We start from the raw sequence: 25,167 nt of genomic DNA, 5'->3' as shown, positions 1-25,167 counted from the left end.
CCTGTGTATACTCGGGATGGGTACTGATCTGCTGCCCAAGGCTCAATAGATTACCTAGGCCTCCTCACTGACACCCAGATTCCGGGGGTCTTGATCAGTCCCATGCTAGATTCCCAGGCTGATGCCTGGGATTCAAGAGTTAACCTTTGTCAGGTCAGCTGTTTCTGGGGGTTAAGCCAGCCCAGTCTTAATCCCTTTGGTCATCAGTCCTCCCTCTCTGTTACTGGCTTTCTTGAGTTCAGCTCAGTGTTTAGCTCTGGGAGTCTGCCTCTTCTTCGATCAACCACTAAATGAAGTTTCTGTTTCCCAGACTCTCTGGCCATGGGATTGTAGGCTGGCACTCCCCAGATCTATGTCTAAAATCCATATATGAGAGAGTACATGCCATGTTTCTCTTTTTGTGACTGGGTTACCTCACTCAGGATGGTTTCTTCTAGTGTCATCCATTTGCCTGTGAATCTCAGGATTCCATTTTTTTTCTGCTGAATAGTACTCCATTGTGTAAATGTACCACATTTTCTCTATCCACTCTTCGGGTGAGGGACATCTAGGTTGCTTCCAAGTTCTGGCTATAACAAATAATGCTGCTATGAACATAGTGGAACAGACATCTTTGTTGTATGAATGGGCATCTTTTGGATATATGCCTAAGAGTGGAGTTGCTGGGTCTTGTAGTAGGTTTATTCCCATTTTTCTGAGGAATCTCCATACTGATTTCCAAAGTGGCTGAACCAGTTGGCACTCCCACCAGCAATGGAGGAGTGTCCCCCTTTCACCACATCCTCTCCAGCATAAATTGTCATTGGTGTTTTTGATTTTAGCCATTCTGACAGGAGTGAGATGATATCTCAGAGTTGTTTTGATTTGCATTTCCCGGATGGCTAAGGATGTTGAGCACTTTCTCAAGTGCCTCTCAGCCTCTCAGCCTCAGCCTCTATTGAAAATTCTCTATTTAGTTCAGCAGTCTACTTTTTAATTGTATCCTTTGGTGTTTTGGAGACTTGCTTCTTGAGTTCTTTGTAAATTTTGGAGATCAACCCTCTGTCAGATGTGGGATTAGTGAATATTTTTTCCCATTCTGTGGGCTGCTTTTTTGTCTTGCTGACTGTGTACTTTGCCTTACAGAAGCTTCTCAGTTTCAGGAGGTCCCATTTATTAATTGTTGATCTCACTGTCTGTGCTACTGGTGTTATGTTCAGGAAGCTGTCTCCTGTACCAATTCGTTCAAGGGTACCACCCACTTTCTCTTCTAAGAGGTTCGGTGTGGCTGGATTTATGTTGAGGTCTTTGATCCATTTGGACTTAAGTTTTGTGCATGGCAATAAACATGGATCGATCCGCATTCTTCTACATGCCAGCCTCCAGTTATGCCAGCACCATTGGTTGAAGATGCTTTCTTTATTCCATTGTATATTTTTAGCTTCTTTGTCAAAGATCAGATGTTTGTACGTGTGTGGGTTAATATCCGGGTTTTCAATTCGATTCCATTGGTCTGCCTGTCTATTTTTCTGCCAATACCAAGCTGTTTTCAGGACTATAGCTCTATAATAGAGCTTGAGGTCAGGGATGCTGATGCCTCTGTTCGTTGCCTTGTTGAACTATCCTGGGTCTTTTGTTTTTCCATAAAAAATTGATTATTGTTCTTTCAAGGTCTGTGAAGAATTGTGCTGGGATTTTAATGGGGATTGCATTGAATCTGTAGATTGCTTTTGGCAGGATTGCCTTTTTTACTACATTGATCCTATCTATCCAAGAGCATGGGAGATGTTTCCATTTTCTGAGGGCTTCTTTCATTTCTTTCTTTAAAGATTCAAAGTTCTTGTGATACAGGTCTTTCACTTGTTTGGTTAGTGTTACCCCAAGGTATTTTATGTTGTTTATGGCAATTGTAAATGGTGATGTTTCTCTGCTTTCTTTCTCAGCCCTTTTATCATCTGTATATAGTAGGGCTACTGATTTTCTTGAGTTGATCTTGTAGCCTGCCACTTTGCTGAAGGTGTTAATCAGCTGTAAGAGTTCCCTGGTAGAGTTATTTGGGTCATTGATGTAAACTATCATATCATCTGCAAACAGTGAAAGTTTGACCTCTTCCTTCCCAATTTGTATCCCCTTGATTCCCCTTTGTTGTCGTATGGCAATGGCTAGAACTTCAAGTACCATGTTGAAAAGGTATGGAGAGAGTGGAAAGCCTTGTTTTCTTCCTGATTTTAGAGGAATTGCATTGAGTTTCTGTCCATTTAGTTTGATGTTGGCTGTTGGTGTAGTGTATATAGCTTTTATTATGCTTAAGTATGTCCCTGTTATCCCAGATCTCTCCAAGACCTTTATCATGAAGGGGTGTTGGATTTTGTCAAAGGCTTTTTCAGCATCTAGTGAGATGATCATGTGATTTTTATTTTTCAGCTTGTTTATATGGTGGATTACATTGATGGATTTTTGTATGTTGAACCGTCCCTGCATCCCTGGGATGAAACCTACTTGATCGTGGTGAATGATTGTTTTGATGTGTTCTTGGATCCGATTTTATTTTATTGAGTATTTTTGCATCAATGTTCATGAGGGATATTGGTCTGAAGTTCTCTTTCTTAGCTGTATCTTTGTGTGGCTTGGGGATCAAGGTTATTGAAGCCTCATAGAAAGAGTTTGGCAAAGGCCCTTCTGCTTCTATTGTATGGAATATTTTGAGAAGAATTGGTATAAGCTGTTCTTTGAATTTCTGTAGAATTCTGCACTGAAGCCATCTGGACCTGGACTTTTTTTGGTTGGGAGACTTTTGATGACTGCTTCTATTTCCATAGGGGTTATAGGTCTATTTAAATTGCTTATCTGTTCTTGATTTAGTTTTGGCAAGTGATAGCTATCCAGGAAGTTGTCCATTTCCATTAAATTTTCGAATTTTGTGGAGTACATGTTTTCAAAGTATGACCTGATGATTCTCTGGATTTCCTCAGAGTCCGTTGTTATGTCCCCCTTTTCATTTCTGATTTTGTTAATTTGCATGTTCACTCTCTGCTGTTTGGTAAGTTTGGACAAAGGTTTGTCTATCTTGTTGACTTTCTCAAAGAACCAACTCTTCGTTGCATTGATTCTTTGTATTGTTTTCCTAGTTTCTACTTTATTGATTTCAGCCCTCAATTTGATTATTTCCTGGCATCTACTCCATTTTGTTTTTTATTGTTTACATTATGTATAGAGGTGTTTTCCCAGCGTGTGTATCTCTGTATCATGTGCATGCCTGGTGCCCATGGAGGCACAAGAGGGTGTCAGACCCCTTAGGACTGGAGTCATAGCTGGTTTTAAACCACCATGTGGGTGCTGGGAATTGTACTGTTGTCCTGGAAGAGTAGCAAATGCTTTTAACCACTGAGCCATATCTCTTGTCCTTCGTAAATGGATTTAAAGAAAAATTAAATTGCATTAAAAATGTAATAGATACAAAACTAGTTTGGTGAACCTAGAAAATAGTCTGGATCTCATAGAACCTCTCAAAGGGCCTTGTCACATTTTGAGAACTGCTTCACTAAATACAAATTAAGTGTTTGGAACTTGGTATTTGGAACATGGTAAGGATAGCATCGCTATATCATCATTGCGTATGCTTATGTGCCAAATTCCAAACACGTTCATAGTCTTCATGAAAAAAATGTGGCACTGTAGTCCCTTGTTGCATGTACAGGCAGCTAGGCTCTGCTACAGAAAATGGATAGCTTTAGTGTTGGAAAAATAGCATCATGCTTACTGTTCCTGATCGCCTTTGCCTGTTGACTTACTAACGACTGAACTTACCCCCTCCCCCAGGACAACATAGAAAAGGCTGCCTTTGTCAGACTGTACTTGATCTCTCAAGGACGACTCTCCCTGATGAGCCTGATGGATCTGATCACTGCTGCTATGCAGCACCATGAGAAAGAGCCTCTGGCCTGGATGATTCTGCACAGCTTATACCAGGCACGCATTGTGAGCCATGCCAACACAGGTAAGGATGTGCTGGCTCTGCGGGAGCACGTGTCTCCTCACAAGCTCGTGTGCTCGGGTTCATGATGTACAATTCCCAAGTGATCCATAAAAACACTACAGGACAGAAAATCTAGTTCCTTTGCCGATGTGGGCGTTGCCTGACCCCATAATAGCGCCTCCAGTGGATGATAAGCTGAAACTCACACCAACCATATTATTTTTGTTCCTCTAGACCAGGTCCTCAACCTGTGGGTTGTGACCCTTTTTGGGGGTCATATGCCCCTTTCACAGGGGTCACATATCAGTTATCCTGCATATCAGATGTTTATATTACAGTTCATAACAGCAGCAAAATGACAGCTATGAAGTAGCATTGAAAACAGTTTTATAGTTGGGGTCACCACAACATGAGGAATTGTGTTCAGGGGTCATAGCACTAGGAAGGCTAAGAACCACCGCTGGAGACCCTCATGGATGCAAACACTAAGTTGCTTCTATCAACTTACTTTAGTTTTCCAAGCACACAGATTAAAATTGATTCTGCCCAATGATAGAAAATGGTCTGGGGTTGGCCATTTAATTATGAGTCCAAAGGAAAACTGAAGCAAAATTAAATTATGTGAAAAGACTTCTCAGTCTTTTTTTGTTTTTGTTTTGTTTTATTTTGAGACAGATATGAAGACCAGGCTGACCTTAAACTCAAAGAAATCTAAGTGTTAGGATTAAAGGTTTGTGCTGCTGTGCTGGGCATGCTTTACTCACAGAGCATTTTAGACATTGGACTGTAAGAGCCTCTTGACAATGGAACTTGCTCTTGGCTTCTCTGACCTTAGCTGTGTGTTTATTAGGTCAATTGAGATGTTGCAATTGAGCAGTTTGCTTATATGCCTTAGTGTCTAAGTACTGAAGAAATGACCTTGTGATAAGAAATTCAATTTTCTTTAAGTAAATAAGTTTTGTTTATTGTGTGTGTGTGTGTGTGTGTGTGTGTGTGTGTGTATCCCACAGATCAAACTCAGGTCATCAGGCTTATGTGGCAGGCACACTCACCTGCTGAGCCATTTCACCAGCCCAAGAAACTTAATTTTTCATTCTAAACTAAAAATATGTTTATTGGGAAGAAATTTAGTAGCTGTTTCCAGATTTTGATAGAAATTCTTGGAATACACTGGATCTGTCTGATGTTACTGTTGGTCCTGATGAGTGTACTTAAAAGTGAGTCTCCTTTTCCTCTCACTAAATCCATGGGGCCTTCCTACATACCTTTTCCTGTGCTAGAATCCCTCATGTAAGGGGAGAAACAGAATATCTGTGTCTACGCTGACATTGTTCTTTGGTTATCCTATAATGGTGTTGGTGTTTCTCTTTTTATGTCTGGGGGGGGGGCAGGCTTCTGATTACTCTGCTGTATTGAGAAAGGAAAGCACAAGAAGCCTGTGAAATAGCCAACTACTGAGACTCTGCATTACTACCCAGTTTCAGTCCAGATTTCTCCTGATGAGTTCAGTTTTCAGAGAAAAACTTAAAATGTGTCCTATCACTGTTGAGCAGGAGGGCTAGAAGAAGGATTTACTTGCACATAAAAGCTGAAATATTTTCCTGATGTGAATAGTGTAAAAACTGTGTTGGTGGCAGCGACATCTCCAGCACTGCTCCTCACAGCCGTCTAAGGGATTCTGAGCACTCATCCTGCTTCATCTGTGAGTGTTATTTCTGGTCTCTTTCAGGTGTGTTGAAGAGACTGGAGTGGCTCTTGGAGCTGATGGGTTATATGAGAAACCTTGCGTACCAGCAACCATCTGTTCAGAGTGTGGCTCTCAATGAGGTACATAAAGAAGCAGCGGACTCACATTAAAACATAAAAGTTATATTCTCTCTCCCAAAAGAAGACTCTGTGGCTCTCTCCACAGCTGTAACACATACCTGAGGTCATCAGCTTACAAAGCGAAAGCATTCATTTGTTTCCGTTTGGGGGTTCTATCCCAGGACCATTGATCCCATGGCTTTAGATCTGTGATGAAGTGACACATGGAAGGAGTGTGTTGCTAAGCCAGATCTAAGACCCATAAATTCTTTTCAGGTCACACCCTGCCTGCCCCATAGCCAAAAGATTACTACCTCCTACAGGGTCTACTGCTTTCCAATAGTATCACCCTGGGGACTAAGCCTGGAAGCCATGGCTTTTGGGGTCATCCAAGATTCAAAATCAAACACACCCTCACAGTTTTTCTTCTATTTATTATGAGAAACACTGGAAACTCTTGATGCCCCCAAGGACTCTGCTGTGTTTCTGGGGATTCTCGGGACTGTCTTTTGAGAATTACTTTTTTTCTCCCAAGACAGGGCTTCTCTGTGTGGCCTTGGCTGTCCTGGAACTCGATCTATAGACCATACTGGCCTCACTCACAGAAATTCATGTGCTTCTGCCTTCCCAGTGCTGGGATTAAAGGCGTGTGCCACCACGCTGAAGTTATTAAAATTTTAATTCAACAGTTAGGATTTTAAGAGACTGAAAAATATTTTTTAAAAAAACCTTTTAAAGCTAATGCAGTCTCTTTTTTCCCCCGTTTCCTGAGCTTTTATTAACTTTCTGTTTTTTTTTTTTTTTACAAAAATCTCAAAACACTTAGCATGCAAATTAGCTGGAAAAAGTATAATTGAAATCACAGTAATTCAGCATCTTGGAAATGTCTCCATTACCATGTCTAAATCTTTTACAAGTGTCTAATGTAGTCTGAAGGATGAATGGATTCCAGACAGAATTTTTTAATGCCAAAAGATAAAACTTTTTAGTGTTTAAAAATAAAAGCAGATGTTTCATATTTTTAAAAATCAGTTTTGTCCATATAACAAATACCTTTCTTAGTTTATCCGTCTCTTTAAAAATACCAGAAAATGGAGGGGTATTTAGATCTCGACATAATTAAGAATGAATTTTCTCTTGAAACGTTGGAGGAATAATCCAGTCTCACAGAAGGGAAAATCAGGAACCTTCCAGATCGCGGTGAGGCTCTACAGTCAGCTTGGAACTGAGCTTGCTGTCCAGCGCAGTTCCTCTTCTGGGGCAGCAGGAGTGGTGAGAGAATGGGAAGACAGCCTGCACCACGGTGGAGCCTGTGCTTGTGAACTTGTGTCACTTTGAATAAAACATATGATCTCTCGTTGCTTCTATTTTCTCAACAGGCCTTGGACTACTTGCTGCTTATATTTGCAGCTGCAGTGGTGGCGTGGGCAGACCACGAGGCCCCACTTCTCCTTGGCCTCAGTGCCAGTTGGTTGCCATGGCATCGGGAGAATGGCCCTGGTGGGCCAGCAGCAGCCTTGCTTGGCAGGAGTCCGATGCATAGAGTCACTGTGCAAGAGGTTCTCACTCTCCTTCCCGGCAGCATGCTACTGCTGCTACAGAAAGAGCCATGGAAGGAACAGACCCAGAAGGTGAGGGGTGGCAGCCACCTGCTTAGCAGGGCAGGCAGGCTTTTGTCTCCAGCAGTTGCTGCTCTAGGATAGAAGTGGGAATTAGGCGAAGCTTGGATCACACCAAGGGCTTTCATACTCAACCCCATGTATTGCTCTCATGCCATGTCCTAGAGGCCAACGCTCAGGGTATCTGTTGTCTAGAAACAACACTGACCACAGCAACAACTCATTTATGGTGAGGGGGCAGCTAGAGATAAAGCTTGCATCTTCATTCGCTTATTGAGAGCACATGCATTCTTGATCCCGGGTGGAAAGAATATGTTTTATTTCCAGTCCTTGAAGTCAGGGCACATAGGCAGACAAACTCAAGATTCAGGATGGTATGCAGTGTGGGATATGAGGCGAGAAGTAGGAGAGGGACATGAGCTCAGGTTCAGGAGTGACTCAGAGAAATGCTCCGGGGAAGTGTAGGTCTTACTGTAACACAGTAAAGGGTCCATTTGGCCTATTCTGTCTCACAGAGTCACTGTGTGTGCCTGCCATAGCTGGCCTATTCTAGAGCCTGAACAGGGTTTTGTCACAGCCCAGTACCATGACTCCTGACCTCAGAAAAGCCCATGTCGTAGGAAGCACTTTGGGAGTTAGCCCTCAAGTGTGCAGACTCAGCAGAACACATGGAAATATTGTCTCCTTTGCTTTGCTCTATCTGGCGCCCCATCCTGTCTTTAATACATCTAATTGGAAGATTGTTATTTTTAATCCCATGTAATCAAAACTGGCTTTTTATGGTGTTGAAAGCTTTAAACTAATAATTTGCTGCTTATTCTTCAAATATGAACATCAATCCTTAAAGGCATTCTGAACCATGGGCTTAGCTACACCTAACATCACTGTCTCAGCTAAAAGGCCTTTCACAATTAAGTCAGATAAGAATTAGGAAGCTGCCCCAAGCTTTGCATTTTATTCTACTCTTAGCCAAAATAAATGTAGTCTCTTCTGGTTTTTCCAGACTGGGACAACTGTTCATTTTGGATACGGGATAGACATCTTTAATTGATTATGTGTTTATAGTGACTATTAATCTATTAGTATGTTATTAAACAAATTAAGGAAGAAAAACTTATGAGCCTGTTATCCTTGGCCAGAATGCATATGGAGCCAGTGAGAGGTAGCATGAGGCAGAGAAAATAGCTTTACAGCTAGGCTCAAATCTTGACTCTGCTGTTCAGAGGGAGGTGACTTGGACAAGGCCACTGACCTCTCTGAGCCTCTCAGGGTGACTAGATAATGTTAATGATAAACAAAAGCCCTCTGGGCCCTTCTGGCTTACTAGTCTATACGAGGCCTTAGAACTCATGAGATAATGTTAATGATAAACAAAAGCCCTCTGGGCCCTTCTGGCTTACTCCTCTATACGAGGCCTTGTATGCGCTAGAAGCGGCCTTTGTGAGCCCTCTGATTTGGGAGTTGTGCCTTTCACCCCTGTCTCGCTTCTGCACCCCTCCTCCTGTGATGTTAGTCTTACTTCCCATCTCATCTCTACTTCTCCAGCCCCAGCAGGGATTGATGAAAGACTATTGTGCTTCTCCTACACGCAGGCCCAAGAGACTGGCTAATCTCATGCTGATGGTGGGATTTACTTCACTGACAATGTTCTTTTTCACCCCAGTTCATCGACTGGCTATTTAGCATCGTGGAAATTCCTAACGAAGCCTTTGCAGCAAAGTCCAAGGATCTTTTGAAAGGTATTTCTTCATGCTTTTTGCCCAGTGTGGGGTAAAACCACCCATTGCTGGCTGTGATATACAAGAACGTAGCTGAACACATAGTTTCCAATTTCTAATTTCACCTTTCATGTTTTAACATGACGTTTAAATCTTAAAACACATTCTTATTCTAGCTTCTACTCATAGTTGATGCTTCTTAGTATTTTGCCCAGGGAGCTAGGCATCACCCATGCTTTTGAGCATTGCCACGGTTCTCATTGTTTTATACTTCTTCACAGACTGGCGCATTATGACTTTAGGAAACCTCAAATATGGAAGATCTCTCTGAAAGTTTTGTAGTTTTCTAAACTCAGACATGAGGTGTGATTTGACCATTGCCCTCAAGATCTGACATAGCTTGTACTTGTTTTCTGTGTCTTAGGATTTAGGGTTCTGGAGCCAATGGCTACTACTGTGTTGTTTGCACGTAATATGACATTGATTGCACTCAGAAGTGCCATTCCATTGGCCTAGCCTGTGATAACTTATCTAGCTTGGAGTCATAGTATGAGTCATATTTTACTTTAAGGAATATTAAGACTAATAAATATTAATAGATACTAATATAGGTAATATTTTTATTACTAAACAGCTATGAATTCTGCGTGAATGGGAAACATGTAGATGGGGGTCAGTGCCTGAACATGATTCTAATACAGCAGAGGGCTTCATTGGGAATCAGGTCCATGATGAAGATATTTTCACTTTATCCGTTTCTAGGGACTTGCTGATAAGACTCCCTACGTTTTGTTTGTGTGCTGCAGGGAGTTTGGGTGATTGTTTCAAACATATGCTATCTTCAGTTCCAAAGCTAACAGCTGCTATCAATAAAGAAAACAATCACTTGGCTTAAGGAATCACACCTTTACTAGATTACAAAGTCATTGGCTTACTGGAATGACATGGGCTCCTTACATTCCTTCACATGCTTTTATTTTACATAATATCTGAATATATTGATATTCCAGAATAAGACAAGAAATATGTAGTAATTACTAAAGGATTATTATTTTATATTACTCAGAATTTCTCTACTTTAAATTGCTCCTTGGGATCCATAACACAACAGACACGTGCCCAAGTAAAATTTAGTGTTGGTACACTTGCTTCACTGAGCACATGAACTCAGCCTTATAGGTGTGTAATTTTTTTCTTTAATTAAAAATTTAATGGAGATAATTGTGTTTATGTATAAAAGAACACAACTTTAAGCTAAATTGTTACAGAGGGAACATGCTCATGTGAATAGTAATGGCATTAAGAAAAACAATATCACTAGCATGCCAAACTTCAATAGTTCTGCAAACTTTCCTGTTTACTGATTATAAGATAACTTTCAAAAAAGAAAAATAAAAAGATAAAACAACAACTACCTTTGTGACCTTTAAACCTGTGGGTTTTGGGAGGGCGGGGGTTGCTATTAAAATTCTAAAGTCTGCCAAGACTTGCGGGAAATCATTACCTAGTCTTGAAGACTAGTCAAGTGAGGCAGTGCCAAGCTGTTTTGACACCTTCTTTGATCACAATGACCCTTTCAGACACAGCACGGCTCTGTCCAACACATCTGTGTGCCCTGTGTTCTTGTCCTCTTAGCCACCCTGCTGTCCTTGAGAGTTCTTCCAGAGTTTAAGAAGAAGGCTGTGTGGACCAGAGCATATGGTTGGTGACAGTCACGGAACCAACAACATTCTCCACGGAATGAGGCAGACCGGATAAACACGTTTTTCAGGACTGGTGTCTGAGTTGGTGAGAACTGATCCTCCTAGTTGGACATCATGGGATGGTGGCTCCATACTGACCTCTCAACTTGTGCGTGGCCAAGAAAGGGGTGCATTACTTGGGTACCCAGGTATTGGAAACTGAAATAGGAACATGACTTCTGTATTACCAGAGTTCATTTTTCTTTGTGAAAACTGAAATTATATTTTCTGTCCCTTAAATTCTAGTAAAACACCTTGTGAAATTTGTGCAGTGTGACTTTGATTTTTAAGTGACGTTGCCAGTAAAAGTAAGCCATAGAGGTGACGAGGGTATAACCTATTTCCCATGAATCCACAGAAGAAGTCATTGAGTCAGTGAGTTAGACAAATTTTATTCCTGTTGACAAAACACACTTAAGAAAACTGCTAGGCACATTCAAATCACTAGGCATGACACCAACTGGTACCCAGGTTAGGCTCATCAGTGATAGGTATAACTCCTGGGCATGGTTGTGATGAGTACAAGTGAAAGTTACCCCATTCACAAAAGCAGTAGCTGCAAAGGAGACTATTGGTTCACAGAGAAAATCAGTGTTGGTCTGATGAATCCTGTGATGCTGTGATCTTTTCCTCTGGAGATCTTGCCTCCTACCTGGCAAGGTGTCTGCCAGCAGTCTCAAAGGTAAAGTAGTTCTTTTCCCCACAGGCACAGGAGAATCAGTGCTGTGAGAACTCTAGAAGCCATCCATATGGGTCTCTAAACAAATATCTGGGCCCTGGCAGGTGGGATACACTCGGTGGCCAGGCCTAAGTCACAGGGGAGGCAGCCCCAAGCAAACAGTTGGAACTAAGTTTCCCCAGAAGAAAGAGTAGGATGCTAGACTAGCAAAAAGGATAAAAATCTCCTCAGTAGATCAGTCTTTTTTATAAGTACAGTTCACTTCACCGGAGAGATCCGTGCAAGGTTTGTGATAGTATCACAATTTCAGCCACCTCAATGAGTGGAGACTCAGGCCGCATCTTAATTTCGATGCTCACTAATTATTGTGACTTCAACTGGGTTCAGTCTTAACTCATCATAAATGTACAAACGGAATCATTAGGAAGAAAGTTGTGACACTGATGGGAGGTGCTTTTGTCTGCCACTCAGACAGTGCCTTATGCTTCACAAACACCTTACGACTTCTACTCACAGGTAGCACATACCTTCTAGTTCCAAAGTGCACCTGCCAAGTTCAAAGTAGCACTACTTTTATTTTCCAGATATATAATTTCTTTACAAGTTGGACTACAGGGAAATAAGTTCAAGCCAACCGAGGAAAAAGGGGGTAGCTATTTACACCAGCGCTTTTTTCTCCTCCCACGGGCGCTATTGTACACTCCCTAAACTAGAGACTGAAAGTCTTCTACAATTACTCTGGGGTGCCTGACCATGAGCACACTAGACTTTTCATTTGCCTTAGCTTATTTGGAGTCTTTCAACAATACCATAGGCAGCACTGTTTTCTGGTTTAAAACGGAGCAAAAATATCTAGAAAGTGGGAGAGTTTTACCTAAAACCAAGGTCCTAGAGCCTAAGATCCAAAGTTATTGCTACTGCATCAGACACCTTGGCTCCCACTTTAAGATGCAGATCTGCTGAGAGAAACACCAGGTCCTGGGAAGTCTGATAGACTAGCCTAGCAGACCAAGCTTGTCTGCACACATTAAAGAGCTCTGGATTCCAGGGTACCTTGGGAACTCAGGAGACAATGAGTACTGAAGAGGAAGTGGGCACTGGAGACATCGTGAATCAGCAACCCAACATTTGCTGATGCCAAGGAAAGGAAGAATCTGCCTAGACTTCAAATTTCAGATTTCTCATGTCTTTTCAGCCCAATTTCTTTTCGAACCTGGTATTTCCTCCTGTCCTTCACAAGAAAACAGAAGTTTACGAAAAGAAGGAAATAAAGTAATCCACAGTCTCCTCTTTCCTAGTTCTTTCTGTTTTGAGCAGTCATGGTTGGAAGTCACGTGGTTTTTCTGCCTATTGGGCCTCTAAGGATTCTAAATAAGATTAAGCTCAGAGGTATGCCAACTGAATAATAATAGCCTCCTGGTAACCTGTATGATCTCCAGATAAGAATCAAATGGTTCCTTCAAGATGCTCCACTTTGTTTTACACAACTGAGTTGCTGCCTTTTTTTTTTTTTTTGACCATGTTCTTGCCTATATAAAGGGGGGTCTTTGTTTTAAGTTCTCTCTTGTCAGCTTTTGAAAACACAAGTTGCCAAGACAACCAGTATTTTGGGATGCACCAGCATAGGGTTAAAGCTACATTATGCCTCAAGGAAGTATCCAAACACAGATTTTAAAAGTGTGCATTTGGCAAAGCTGCAGGTATCTGCACAATTGGCTAAAAATCATGTTACAGTCATAATGTAATGGCTCCATTTTAACCAAGGAGCAGCTAAAAACATTTTATGACTTGAATTAGTAGATGTCAACTTCTTTTGTAGTGGAAGTTATTGGCGGTGGGCCTTTGCGAAGTAAGTAGGGATGAAGTTCACAAGAAGGGACCTGGGAGAGGTGCTTTCTTTCTCTACCATGTGGGAGCACAGCAAGAAGGCATCCATCTGCATCCCACACTCAAGAATCATTTGTCACTTGTCATCTTGGTGGTGGGCTTTTTGATTTCCAGAATCACTCGTTTTAATATTACTTGGTGGCAGCAATCCAGACTAAGAGAGCAGTGGATACAGGAGGCGAGACACTGATGCAATCACAGAGTAGATGGAGAGGAGCTTTGCAGTGAAATGGAAGGGGGGAGAGCTTTAAGGTGGGTTTGATAAAGGTGACTGTGGTCAGAGCTGAGGAAGAAAGGGCATCTGGAATGGAAGCCCCCGTTTTGTTAGGGAACCTATCATCATGCAAATGGAGTTGACAGGGCTGGAGAGGTGGCTCAGGGCTTAAGAGCACTGACTGCTCTTCCAGAGGTCCTGAATTCAATTCCCAGCAACCACATGGCAGCTCACAAATTAGAGTTGATAAGTTTCCCTCATGCAACTTAGGAGGCAGCTCTGATCATCTTTGATTCAGAGCACCCCTTCCCCGGTCTTAGAGAAGAATGAATATATATATATGTATGTATGTATGTATGTATGTATATATATATATATATATATTTCCCCAAAGAGCTCAAGGGTTCATTCTGTCAAGTTCCAAGAAATCTATCTATTAACTACAGCTCAAACTAGCAGTATTCCTGCCAGAGTAGCTGATCAGCTCAGATCTATAGTTTACATCTACACAAATCTTACTGAATTGGCTAGTATCTTGCTCTTGGATGTCCAAGCCTCCAGAACTGTAAAACATAAATTTCTGTAGTTTTGACAATCAAGTCCTATGGGAGGGGGGGTGCACTTTATGACACAGCAGCAGCCTGAGCTAAGACACAGAAAAATGTTTGATAGGTATCAAAATATATGTAATAATCAAAGGAATTGGCTCTAAGGGTGGGGGCATTAATATGCAGAGTAAGTATATGTAATGTTCAAGGTGATTGACTCTAAGGGTGGGGGCATTAGTCTATAGAGTATCTAAGTATATGTAATGTTCAAGGGTATTGACTCTAAGGGCAGGGGCATTTGTCTGTAGAGTATCCAAGTGTATGCAATGTTCAAGGTGATTGGCTCTAAGGGTGGAGAACATGTTATCCCAGAATTAAAGAGGATACTTTACAGCCTTCCCTTCCTATAAATCTGCTAGTTGTGATTGCAGAAGTTAATCAATTGGTTTCTCAAATCAATTGAACCTACCCCTCTGAATCTATTTCTCATTAACTTCACACAAAGACATTCAGACTTCACACAGTATAAATGTGACTTGTGTCAAGTCCACAGCCTTGGTGCAGCAAAATGTGCTGTGTGTGGGGGGGGGATTTGTTTGTAAAGCACAGTCGATGAGGAACAGACTGTGTTGGTGTGTGCAGTAATTCATGTAACAGGTTGTTGTCAAGTTCTGGATTCTTTTTCTCTAGCATATGCCTAGTGTTGTATATGCTGCAGGTTGGCCCGCCAGCCCGTCTTCTCTCTTGTGCAATGGGCAGGAATGCTGCCTTACATCTTCTTCTGTTTGACAGAAAAGACTCTGAGGACATCTTTTCTTTCCATATAAAGATGGCTGAAGGTGAAATACATACCTACGGGGCAAAAGGAAGTGAGGTGGGTTAGCCATTTCTTTGAAAAGCTGTAGTTTTGGGACACAGGCAGAGGGCTGCTGGAATTCTAGGCGGAGCAACACACTTGCAAAGGAGACTCAAGAAGAGCACTGAAGAGCCATCCAGATTTCATGTTAGGAGGGGAGTGCAAGCAAGAGCCTGTCCGCTCACTCTGCTGCTTCCCTACTTCTCTGATGGCTTTTCTCACTGCCTCTGAACTGCTTTTCTTCTTTGTATGTGGTATTCTTACACTTGAGAGCTGTTATCTCTCAGATACGATTACTACCCTCATAATTAGTGAAGGGAAGAGTAAATAATAGAAGTCTTTTTCCAAGTTTCTTGGAAAACAAAGTTAGTTGATTAAGTTTGTTCAAATATGATTTTCGATTAGCCCACACTACATTTGATTAAATTGCTTTGATTGCGGATTTCCTATATATGTTACCGTACGTATTAGTGAGTTCCGTGTGGTTATTTCCACACATACATGTGGCATGCACTGATCACATCTCACCTCCCTTCTGTGCCCCTCTTCTAACGCCTCATAATCACAATTCAACTTTCTTGTCAATTTTTAATTTATCATATGTAAGCAAGAACATTCTAGCTAGACATGCCCTCCATTTCCATTCATTGTCCTAGAATAACAGGAATTACTCTTACTGGCAAAATGCCCACTGTGTGAGCATGTACCATATTTTCTCTATCCATCCATGTTGACAAACTCTTCAGCTAGTTCCTTTTCTTTCTGTAGTAAATAGTGCCACAATTATCACGGGTGCGCCTTCTCTTTCATGGGCTGCTAACTTCACTTCCCTCTGCCCTCTTTAGGGCAGCTGGATCATGTGGTCATTCTATTTTTAGTTTTTTCCCCCACAACTTCTACACGGCTGCAGTAGTAGCCACACTAATTTGCATTCCCAACAACAGTAGTTTCTTTTTCTCCCCATGTTCACTAGCATTTGTTTTTGTTATTGTTTGATTGACAACAGCCAATCTGACTAGACTGAAATGATAGCCCATGGTTTGTGTTTCCCTGATGGTTAGTAAAATGAAATGTATTTTTCACAGTAATGGACTGTTTAAACATATACTTTGTCTATTCAGATCACAAACACATTTTCTAATTGTATTATTTATTTCATATTATGTTTTTTTGAGGTCTCTATCTTCTAAATAGTTGGTGACTATTGTCTCCCACTCTGTAGGTTATTCTCTTGCTCTATTATTTGCTTATCTTTCTAATTTAATGTCATCTCATTAATGCCATTAATTCTTCCTTGTGTTTCCTGAACTATTGACATCTTACTCAAGAAATTATCATTTGTACTGTATCTTGAAGTCTTCCACGGGTACTGTCAGAGTTTTGATAGTTAAGTTGATTTCTGTGTAGGATAAGGGTCAAGACATGTGTCAGTTTTCTGCTTGTGTGTATCGTGTTTTCCCAGCACCATGTGTTTCTCTCGTGTGTTTTCTCATTGTTGGCTTATTTAGTTCTTTTTTATTGGCCTTTTATGCCAATGCCATACTGCTTGTTACTGAGCCTTGTGTCTTGAAGTCGGGTATTGTGATGTCTTCAGCTTTGTGTTCTCTGCTTCAGGGTTTTGGGGCTTGCATACTAACTTTATATTGCTGTTCTGTGAAGCATGCTATTTCTTGTTTTATTCTTTTAAAAATTATTTTCCTAAGTCTTAGGTGTGATCATGTGTTTATGGGACCTGCACATGGTGTGTGCTAGTGCACATACCGTGTGTGCAAATGCAGTGGCCAGAGGAAGACTTACTCTTGGCTTTACCACTCCCTGCCTTGTCCCACTGAGACAGTCTCTCACTGAACCTGGGGCTGGGCTAGCAGACAGCAAGCCCCAGCAATTTTCTTGTGTCTACCTCCAGCAACCTGAGAGTTATAGGTGTAAGGCCATGCCCAGCTTTTTGGTGGATGCTGCGGATTAAATTCAGGTCCCCATGCTTGTACAGCACAGCTCTTTACCCACTGACTTAGTCCTCAAAATGTCAACAGTTTTGATGGAGATTGTATGAATCCCTAGGTCACTTTGAGCAATATGGACATTGAATGATTTCTGCCAATCCATGAAAATAGGCTGCCTGTCCATCTTTTACTCTCTCTTTCCATCTTCAGTCTCTCACCAGTTTTGTATCTTTTGTGTAGAGAAGCTGTACTTTCTTAGTTTGTTCATAGGTGTGTTTTGTGGTTATTGGGATTTGGATTTTGTTCTTAAATTCTTCCTTAGCAAATTCATTATGTGTGGAAGGGCATTTTAAAAATAGAAATCAGAAGCATAAAGCCCTGGGTAGATAGAGTTGTTTTGGATGAACTTTGAGTCAGAGAATGCTATGGAGTGCGTCATGTCCAGCTTAGGTGCTGTGACATAGAAGGTTTCTTCTGTTGGTTCTATCCTAGCACTCCACGTTTCTCTCTCTCAGTAGTTCTGGTGAAGTCTTTAGTTGTCCCCAACACACCTATTGTTTTTTGTTTGTTTTGCTCAAGCTGGCCTCAAACTGATAAGCTCCTATGTCATCCTCCCTAGTGCTAAGTTTTCAGGTGTGAGCCATTATACCCAGTGTTAAGATTTTCTATGCCTCTACAACAACATGACTAATTTGACTCCTTTCTTTCCTATGGATCTACCTTTTCTTTATCTTGTTTAATTGCTCTGACTAAAAGGAATAGGATACTGGAAAAGAGCAAGGAAAGTGGACATCTTGTTCCTCATAATAGAGGAAATAGTTTGTTTTTCAACATTCAATATGATATTAGTTGTGGGTTTGTCATCCGTAAACTTCTTCTTGTATTTTATCATGGATGTTGAACTTTATCAAATGATTTTTCTATGTCTACTCACATGACTTTTTATATCATATGGTAATTTATTGATTTGTAGAGGTTGAACCATTTTTGCCTCTGGGAGTGAAGCCTACCTAGTTACAGTGTATGATCATTCTGATTTACTAGTATTCGTTGAAGATTTCAACATCTATGTAGAATGGGGCTGTTGGTCTATAGTTCCTCTTCATATCCTATTAAATTTTGGTAATGCTGGCCTAAATGATGGCCTATTAATTTGAGAAGAATTGGTACTGGTTACTCTTGGTAACATTCATCGGTTGAGCTGTCTTATGCTGGCTTCTCTTCATTGGGAGATGTATTACTAGCTTACTTACTCATTACTAGCCTATTCAGGTTTTTCTATATCCTGTTGGATTTTGGTAGGTCTTTTGTATCTAGAAATGTTTCTATTTTCCAATGTAACAGGTAGTTTTGAAAAATAATCCCAAATGATCATCTGTATTTCTGTGCTATGGGCTGTAACATCTCCTTTAACATATCTAACTTTATTTCTTTGAATCTGCTGTGGGGGTTGGTATTCTAACTGAAAGGTTTGTCCACTTTTTTTTTTTGTCCTTTCAAGGAAATTACTAGCTTTATTCCATTGACCCTTGGCACTTATTATTTCCTGTTTACTTCTGTTCTGATTTTTATTTCTCTCCATACAGTTATTTGGGATGTGGTTTATAATTGCTTTCTTTAGTCCTTGAAATGCATGGTTGTTTGTCTGAAATACTTCTGCTTTTTGTGTTTTTATTCACTGTTTTATTCTTGGTATTGTTTTTGATGTATCTTCACAGGTTTGGGATTCTGTATTTCCATTGGTTTCAAGAAATTTTTCCCTTAGACTTCCTCAGTGGCCTTCTGCTTGTCTGTGGGAGAAAGTGGAAGCAGGGTGCTACTAGCACCTAAGTTTCTTTGTGGCCATGTGCCCTGTAGACCGGAGCACTGGCTGAAGCCTCAAGGCCACTGCAGTCTATACCCCTTTGGTCAGAGAAGCAATAGAACCACACAAGTCTGTCTTACTTTGTAAGTGGCAGGCATCCATGTGTCTATGTGTGGGGAGGGGTGGTCAGTCCCAGCAATGCTTTGATTCTATACTCTACTGACCATACCTGGTCTCAGAGGGCAAAATGTCTAATCCCCTGTTCAGCAAAGCTTGCTGTGTTCATTCACCCTTACCCAGAAGGTATTTCTTCTCTCCTGGTAGTGTAGACAGCATGGCGAGTACTCATTTTGTGTCTATTGCCATGCCGGATCTTTTAATATTACAGTGTTCTAGTTTTGCCCTGTATTGTCTTGTACTCTCTTCAAAATGAAAATCCATGCCTAAGGCAGATCCATGCCTATTGCTTGTGTTTTCTTTGTGGGCAAAATACTGATGCCTGTACTCAGCCATCTTGAAATCCCATACAAGTGTAACTTTGGCTGGGTGGGTGCATGCATGCGTGTGTGTGTGTGTGTGTGTGTGTGTGTGTGTGTGTGTGTGTGTGTTTGAGACAGCATCTTTTTATGTGGCCTTGCCTGTCCTAGAACTTACTGTATAGACCAGACTGGCCTCAAACTAATAGAGACCTACCTGCCTCTGCCTCCCAAGTGCTGGGATTAAAGGCGTGTGTCACTAAGCCTGACTTATGTGTATAAGTGTTTTATCTGCATGTTATATGTGCACCACATACATGCCTGCTGCCAGAAGAGCGTGTGGCTCTCCTCGAACTGAAATTATAGATGGTTCTGAACTGCTGTGTGGGGGCTAGAAACTGAACCCAGGTCCTCTGTAAGAGCAGCAAGTGCTCTCAGCATGAAGCCGTCACTCTACTCCCTCCCGACAACTGCAAGATTTCATTCTCAGTTTTCCTTGAGCCTTTATCACCAACTTCCTATTTGCCTGCTGGGGAATGCTAGCATATGAAGCCCAAACGGAAACAAAATGGGTATAAATGAAAAACAAAAAGATAACCCTTGTGTTTGGCATTTTGTTTTATAGGTATGTCTTCGTGGTGAGAAAATGTCTGTATGTCACGCATCTTGCAAGCACATTTTCTGCTAGTAGCAGAAAATTGTTCCTGCTGTACAATGAAATATTGTAATACTTGATTTCATGATGCCTCACAGGAGGCATCAAGGGTCTTAACCAGGCTATTTAGTTCACTGTGTTGGGCTTCCTTTTTAGCGAGCCCCACCCAGCATTTATCAATCTGTTTAGGTCAGTGACAGTATAAACCGACAAGAATGCAAAAACAAGATGTCTACTTACCTATGAAGAGCACTATGAGATACAGTTTCAGCACATAAGGGAAATAGGTGGACACGTCAAACGGCAGCACGGTGGAGTTGGTGCCAAATGACTCAAAATAAGGCAGTGACTGATAGATGGTAAATGCTGTTTAAAGAAAAGAGGATGGTAAAGATTCTCTTTCTGAGTTACAGATGTGTGTCTTTAATGAAGGAGATTTTGAATCGGCAGTGACAGTTTTGTGATGACTGCTGAATCCTTTAGGTAAAGCTGCAACTTGATATAGAAATCTGTGGAGTGGTTGTGTTGCTTAAATTGTCCCAGTACTCTGACTTAGTGAGCCATTGCCCGTTGTGTGCCTGCTGTTGAATCCACACATTTCAGGCTTACCTACAAAGACTGTAGCCTTCTTAAAATGATGACTTAAAAATACATCTCTCTCCTCACTCACAAACAGGGAGATGGTGAGGTGTGGGTAGTGTTACATAGATGTTGCTCTTGGAGCTACACAATGCTTGTTTAACAGTGAAGAGACTCTGAGAGCTTCTGCAACAATGAAATGACGGGCCTTGGAATGTCTTCTTTCTCCTCAGCCCTAGAAGAACTAATTACAAATCTGGAGTAACTCTGTGAGAAATGCTGACCTAAATTATTCTGTGAGAAGAGGTTAGTTTAGTGTTAGATACATATAGAGGATCCATGAAACTGTATCACATGTGTACATTTTTAAAAAAATAACATTCCATGCAGTAAAATGCATGCTATGGTTATCTAGGTTGCTGCCATCTGGGGAAGTGAAGTAAATGTGCTTAGATTTTTACTTTTATTTGCATCATGCCTGCCTGTATGTAGGCAAGTCTCCAAAACACCAAAGGATCCAATCAAAAGGTGGGGTACAGAACTAAACAGAGAATTCTCAATAGAGGAGGCTAAAATGGCCAAGAGACACTTAAGAAAGTGCTCAACATCCTTAGCCATCAGGGGAATGCAAATCAAAACAACTCTGAGATACCATCTTACTCCTGTCAGAATGGCTAAAATCAAAAACACCAATGACAATTTATGCTGGAGAGGATGTGGAGAGAGGAGAACACTCCTCCACTGCTGGTGGGAGCGCCAACTCGTACAGCCACTTTGGAAAGCAGTATGGAGATTCCTCAGGAAAATGGGAATCAATCTACCACAAGACCCAGCAATTCCACTCTTAGGCATATATCCAAAGGAAGCAAATTCATACAACAAGGGCATCTGCTCCGCTATGTTCATAGCAGCATTATTTGTAATAGCCAGAACCTGGAAGCAACCTAGATGCCCCTCAACTGAACAGTGAATAGAGAAAATGTGGTACATTTACACAATGGAGTATTACTCAGCAGAAAAAAAAAATAATGGAATCTTGAAATTCGCAGGTAAATGGATATCACTTGAAGAATCCATCCTGAGTGAGGTAACCCAGTCACAAAAAGACAAACATGGTATGTACTCACTCATATGTGGATTTTAAACATGGATCAGGAGAGTGCCAGTCTGTACTTCCACTGACAGAGAGTCTGGGAAACAGGAAAGAACCTAAAAGATATATATGGTACCCAAGAGAAGAGAAATGAGGCAAGATCCTCTGAATAGATGGGGAACATGGCGAGGGGTGGGGGGGAGAGGGACCTGGGAAATAGAGAGGGGGAGAAGTGGAAGAGAGAGTAGGATGTGGAGGAACAGGAAGGTGGACTGGGGGGGGGTAGGATAGGGAGAAGAGGGAATCATAGGATAGAAGACAGATCAGGTACCATTGTGACCTCTAGTGAGCTAAACAGATGACACCAATTGGCAAGCTAAGCAATAGTGTAGAGACCACCTCGAATGCCTATGCCTGATAGTGAACTTGATGTCTATAACCATCCTGGAGCCTTCATCCAGTGACTGATGGAAGCAGAGGCAAACACCCACAGTTAAATACTGAACAGAACCCAAGGAACCCAGCGACAGAGAGAGAGGAGCGAAGAGCAAATTGGCAAAGAACGGGCTGGCAAAACCAGCAGAGACAGCTGATCTGAACAGGGGAGAGCTCTTGGACCCCAGACCGACAGCTGGGAGGCCAGCATAGGAGCGATCCAGACCCCCTGAATGTGAGAGTCAATGAGGAGGCCTGGGCTACCTATGGGGTCCTGAGAAGTGGATCAGTGTTTATCCCTCGAATACTAACAGACATCGTGTGTCCATAACACAAAGAGGGTTGCTCTCTCTGCCTGGACTCTTAGGAAGTGCCTGGACCCTACCCTGAATGAAATGATAGACTCTAGATATCCCCTATGCGGAAGGAATTGGCAATAGGGTGGGAGGATGGAGGGGATGGTGGGGGAGTGTGGGAGGAGGGTAGGGAGAGGGAACTGGGATTGACATGTAAAACAAGCTATTTAAAATTAAAATAAAAGAAAAGAATATGCAACTAGCCAGAACTTGGAAGCAACCTAGATGTCCCTCACCCGAAGAGTGGATAGAGAAAATGTGGTACATCTACACAATGGAGTACTATTCGGCAGAAAAAAATAATGGAATCATGAGATTCGCAGGCAAATGGATGACACTAGAAGAAACCATCCAGAGTGAGGTAACCCAGTCACAAAAAGAGAAACATGACATGTACTCTCTCATATATGGATTTTAGACATAGATCTGGGGAGTGCCAGCCTACAACCCTATGGCCAGAGAGTCTGGGAAACAGAAACTTCATTTAGTAGCTGATCGAAGAAGAGGCAGACTCCCTTGGTTAAGTACTGAGCTGAACTCAAGAAAGCCAGTAACAGAGAGGGAGGACTGATGACCAAAGGGATTAAGACTGGGCTGGTTTAACCCCCAGAAACAGCTGACCAGACAAAGGTTAACTCTTGAATCCCAGGCATCAGCCTGGGAATCCAGCATGAGACTGATCAAGACCCCCAGAATCTGGGTGTCAGTGAGGAGTCCTAGGGAATCTATTGAGCCTTGGGCAGCAGATCAGTACCCATCCCAAGTATACACACGGACTTTGGACTCCCATAGAACAATGTGAGGTGCACTCTCACCCTGAACTCTTGGGGAAGGGTCTAGGCCCTGCCCTATATGAAATGACAGACTATGGACACCCCCATGGAGGGCCTCACCCTCCCTGGGGGAATGAGGGGGATAACGGGGGAGGGGGGATAGGGGGAGGGCACGGGAGGAGGGGAGGGAATGGGAGAGGGACCTGGAACTGACTTGTGAAGCAACCTCGTTTCTTATCTAAATTTAAACTGGAAAATAAAAAATAAAAAAAGACACTGCATGCCTGCAGTACCTGTGGAAGCCAGAAGAGGGTGGTGGGGCCTCTGGGTCTAGAGTTATAGACAGTTGTTAGCTGAGAACTGAACCCAAGTCCTCTAGAGGAGCAGCTACTGTTATTAACTGCTGAGCCATCTCTCCAGCCCTGTGATACACTATTTTTTTTACAGTTTCCTATTAGTCTGAAGTTATTTCAAAAATAAAAAGGGGTTGCAATGTGACAAAGTCAGGAGCTGAAGCAGATAGATAGGGGATGAGTGGCATTGGTGCAGGAATTCCAATGGACATCAAACATGCTACTAGGCCCTCCCCCAAATGATGTGACAGACTTTGATGATCCCCCATAGGAGGCCTCACCCTTTCTATGGAGCAGAAGGGGGATGGGATGGGGGATCGGTGGGGGACATGGGAGAATGGGAGGGAGAGGGAATTGGGATTGATATATAAAATAAGATTGTTTCTAATTTAAATTTTAAAAAATGAATTTAAAAAAAGATTAGCGAGGGTTGCCTTCAAGTCTCAAGCATTCTGACATAGGAGTGGTTGGTTGCTTGGGTATTTATATGAGCTTTGTTTATTTGTTGATTGTATCAGAAATGAAAATTACAGCTATCAAATTAAATAAGAGTTACAAACTTTATTAAAAGTTAAGTAAGTTTCCTTCCCTGTCTAGCTTTATACTCTGGAACATTTGGCACATGCAGAGGAAAGATGACAGGCAACCCTTCTATCTGGAGTTAGTCATCGTTAATGCTGTGTCATCCATGTGCCTTGACTTTTTTTCTGCTGACATTTTGTTTGGTTGTTGGGAGAGTAAATTTACAGTCTAGTAAAACAGAGGGTGTTGTATGGTGTTCATATCAAAACTGGCTTCCCTCAAAAGGAAAAGGCTTAAAATTCTGAATACCAAGAATAGAAATGGTTTTTGTATACTTATTCATTCCTTATTTTTAGGGAAAGAGTCCATCATATAGCCTTTAGAAAAAAGTTATTTTGCAAGTATGGTTTTAATTAACAAATCATAATGTGTATATTTATAGATCACAATGTGATAATTTGATATATGTATGCAATGCTGAATGATGAAAACACCTCATATTTTCGTAGTGAGATAACTGAATTTACTCTTTTGAAATGTGCACTACTATTGGCTGTATTCATGTTGCTGTACATATCTTACAATTGTATTTCTCCTGATGTAAGCCTCTTACCCTTTCCAACATCCAGTCCTTTCTTGTTCTTTATAGTATTGCCATATGCCAAGACAAATGAGGGGTTTCATTCTTAAAAAATGGATGGTTGGGAGTTTTTGTTGTTGTTGTTTTTAATGGTTTATAAAATATCATCTCTAGATTCACTGAATATGCTATATCCCAAATTTTAACAATTAATTAAAAAATGTAAATCCTGATTTATTGTCTATCGTCATCAGTAAATAAAAAAACGTGGTTGTCTTTCATACACAGTCCTTATATACTCAGGATTGTTATTGACAACAGCACTCTCTTTATAATGTTGCTTTAACATGCTTTTTGCATTATTTAAAATCTTTAATCTTGACTTTCAGAAGAAACTCCCTGCAGGCTGTCAAATCCACTACTGGGGGGAGGGGGCATTTGTTCTTTGCTTAGCCTCAAGTTCTTTGAAAACGGTTTACATTGGTTATTTAATTTTGCTTTATTAATATAGCCAGTAGTTGATCTCCTGTTTCTTGAGCATGCATACCAGTGCATATGAGAAAGGAAAGAATCA

The 25,167-nt window shown here is 41.4% G+C and overlaps 2 protein-coding genes across 3 annotated transcripts in view; one reads left to right on the top strand and one right to left on the bottom strand.

The window, feature by feature from the left end:
- The window catches only part of Focad (focadhesin), a 319,451-nt gene extending 308,344 nt beyond the window's left edge, over positions 1-11,107 (top strand). For both annotated transcript variants that reach the window (XM_040757181.1, XM_040757180.1), the window contains 5 exons: positions 3,799-3,976; positions 5,685-5,782; positions 7,141-7,392; positions 9,044-9,119; positions 10,734-11,107. In XM_040757181.1, the coding sequence (XP_040613115.1) occupies positions 3,799-3,976; positions 5,685-5,782; positions 7,141-7,392; positions 9,044-9,119; positions 10,734-10,807 (678 nt within the window). In that variant the 3' untranslated portion in view covers positions 10,808-11,107. The remainder of the gene's footprint in view (positions 1-3,798; positions 3,977-5,684; positions 5,783-7,140; positions 7,393-9,043; positions 9,120-10,733) is intronic.
- Positions 11,108-11,212: 105 nt separating this feature from the next.
- Hacd4 (3-hydroxyacyl-CoA dehydratase 4) overlaps positions 11,213-25,167 on the bottom strand; it is a 29,213-nt gene continuing 15,258 nt past the window's right edge. Inside the window, exons 6-7 of the mRNA XM_005074285.4 lie at positions 20,143-20,268; positions 11,213-15,020 (exon numbers count right to left, since the gene is read on the bottom strand). Of these exons, the coding sequence (XP_005074342.1) occupies positions 14,938-15,020; positions 20,143-20,268 (209 nt within the window). The 3' untranslated portion in view covers positions 11,213-14,937. The remainder of the gene's footprint in view (positions 15,021-20,142; positions 20,269-25,167) is intronic.

The sequence above is a fragment of the Mesocricetus auratus genome, unplaced genomic scaffold (assembly GCF_017639785.1).
Source record: "Mesocricetus auratus isolate SY011 unplaced genomic scaffold, BCM_Maur_2.0 Super-Scaffold_100014, whole genome shotgun sequence".
NCBI lineage: Eukaryota > Metazoa > Chordata > Mammalia > Rodentia > Cricetidae > Mesocricetus > Mesocricetus auratus.
Note: the sequence above shows the minus strand (reverse complement) of the source record. Positions and strands in the feature narration are given on the sequence as shown.